The following is a 2,288-nucleotide window of genomic DNA, read 5'->3' on the forward strand; positions in this document are numbered from 1 at the left end:
AATGTTAGGATCTGATGCGTATTCCTCCACTAATCACATCCGAATTTTGAATGGAGCGTAGTGGAGTCAGCCGAGGATTGCCGATTGATTCAGCACTCCACTCTCTCATTCCTATTACGGTTAGGCCTGGTACAGTTGCCGCCATTTTTTGAGCAAGTAAACTAAAAAAACAGAAGTCCAGATTCGAATAGCTAGTTTCCAATAAACCGACAGAATATGAAACAATACACCCACAGCATATAATTATGAACCCACAGCATATAATAATGAAACCACAGCATATAATAAAAGAACCACAGCATATAATTATGAACCCACAGCATATAATTATGAACCCACATAATTATGAACCCACAGCATATAATAATGAAACCACTGCATATAATAATGAAACCACAGCATATAATAATAGATCCACAGCATATAATTATAGACCCACAGCATATAATTATAAACCCACAGCATATAATTATAAAACCACAGCATATAATTATAGACCCACAGCATATAATAATAGACCCACAGCATATAATAATAGATCCACAGCATATAATTATAAACCCACAGCATATAATAAAAGAACCACAGCATATAATTACAAATCCACAGCATACATGTATAATATAAGAAGCACAGCATATAATATAATCATCTAACATAAGGCAGCCATGGCGTTCCATAGCTTTAGATGCACATCAATAGCGTTATCAGAAAAAGGCTGATAACTATCACGGATGTCTTTCTTACCAAAATTAATATTTTGTGTTGTAACAGGATAAGATGCCTGCCTCAGTCGATCCCATTTGTATGGATTGTCTGTGCATACCTCAGTTCCTCTGTCTTGGTGCCTTTCACTAAAGTCATGCAAAGCAAACAATAGTGCTACACAGTGCTTGCAACTTCCGTCATCTCTGGGAAAAAAAATAAAAGCGTGCATTTTATTCACTTTGAAATTTGATAAGATTTAAATATATTAAAATTGACGATGTCACATGACAGCATTAGCACACTGTATACGTCATGCTTACTTCAGCATTGTTCATGACTCATGTTGATTTAAAAAACTATATGTTTAAAAAAAATACTATCCCTTGAAAATATTTATTTAAATATCATAATTATGTTTAATACTTATAGTCCTAAATTCTTCAACTTGGATTAAATCCATATATCATACTAACATTAGAAGTGTGTTCAAGATTGTGGCAATTAGCCTACCAGGTAAACAAGATTCTAGGTCTACTTAATATAATCATTAAATAAATGGGTGTTTCCTCTTTGCAGGGCCAGCTAGATGTTCGTGTATGTATTTAACATCAAAACGCAGAGCACAGTGGTACATGTAGTTATGTTTTTTAATGACATGTACATATAAGCATTATGATTTATATTTATCATAATTTATGAGTACATAAATACATACAAGAGGATCTTGGGTCCCTCTCCCTTATTAGTTTAGGAGGAATACCAAAATAATATAACTACGGATTACATGATTACCGGTACATCATATAATATAGGCAAGGAAATTCCCTGCCTCTGGGTCTTGGGGACAATCCTGAGGACAGGTATGTTTATGATATGTTGTTCATATGGAACCCTTAATATTTATTCAAATAATCGTTACCTCTGCTTTATGAATAAGATGCATCTCCATCAAAATTATTGAAAAATTCACCAGTCACCACGGTATAAAACAAATTATGATAGTACCCTGGTATGTGTACATATATACTTACGCCACACAAGTACAGCCACCGGATTTCACAGAACCATTTTTATGCAAGAGAATCCATGTTTGATAAGGTTTTTCTGATTGCCTTGTCTCTGGCACACAGGTACTCTTAACATATATGTATCCATGTGCAACAGAGGCCATCACAACTTTATCTATGTGGTTGGTTTGATACAGTTTGAATGAGTTATCATCCTTGTAGGACTTCAGTCTGTTTGCACTCCAGTCACAATAAGTCATTAAATACACAATTATATCACCCATTCGATTTTGGGTGTTGCTAAAACGCGGAACGGAAAACGGAACGGAAAGCGGAAAATTTTTGTGAAACCGTGCACCGAAATAGTGCACGGCTTCCATTTCTGAGGAAAATCCGAAAACGCCCATACCGGGGAGCGAACTCACGACCCCGAGATTGTCAGTCCGACGCGCTACCGATTACGCCACAGACGCCGTTATCAAACATATGGTACTATAATATATATAAATTAGTTTCAAATATTTTATAATTAAAATTAAAAATAAACAAAATAATTCTTCTAAAATAGTTTCT

At 34.9% G+C, this 2,288-nt stretch overlaps 1 protein-coding gene across 1 annotated transcript; it reads right to left on the minus strand.

Moving 5' to 3' along the window:
* Nucleotides 1-652: 652 nt before the first annotated feature.
* LOC134252441 (uncharacterized) lies at nucleotides 653-1,984 on the minus strand. Its single transcript, XM_062734930.1, has 2 exons — nucleotides 1,740-1,984; nucleotides 653-911 (listed from the first exon to the last, which is right to left on the minus strand). Exons 1-2 carry the CDS (start codon nucleotides 1,973-1,975, stop codon nucleotides 653-655), a joined length of 495 nt encoding a protein of 164 aa, XP_062590914.1. The 5' UTR covers nucleotides 1,976-1,984.
* Between the last annotated feature and the right edge of the window lie 304 nt (nucleotides 1,985-2,288).

Source organism: Saccostrea cucullata, unplaced genomic scaffold (genome assembly GCF_032062105.1).
Source record: "Saccostrea cucullata isolate Sc308-1 unplaced genomic scaffold, CSIRO_AGI_Scuc_v1 ctg4472, whole genome shotgun sequence".
In the NCBI taxonomy this organism is placed as follows: Eukaryota; Metazoa; Mollusca; class Bivalvia; order Ostreida; family Ostreidae; genus Saccostrea; species Saccostrea cuccullata.

Bases quoted from the DNA above. Each gene is read 5' to 3' on its own strand.
- LOC134252441 (XM_062734930.1), bottom strand. From the start codon at position 1,975: ATGACTTATTGTGACTGGAGTGCAAACAGACTGAAGTCCTACAAGGAT. The intron at 912-1,739 runs GTAAGTATATAT...TTTTTTTCCCAG, and splicing joins GGTGGCTGTACTTGTGTGGC to AGATGACGGAAGTTGCAAGC.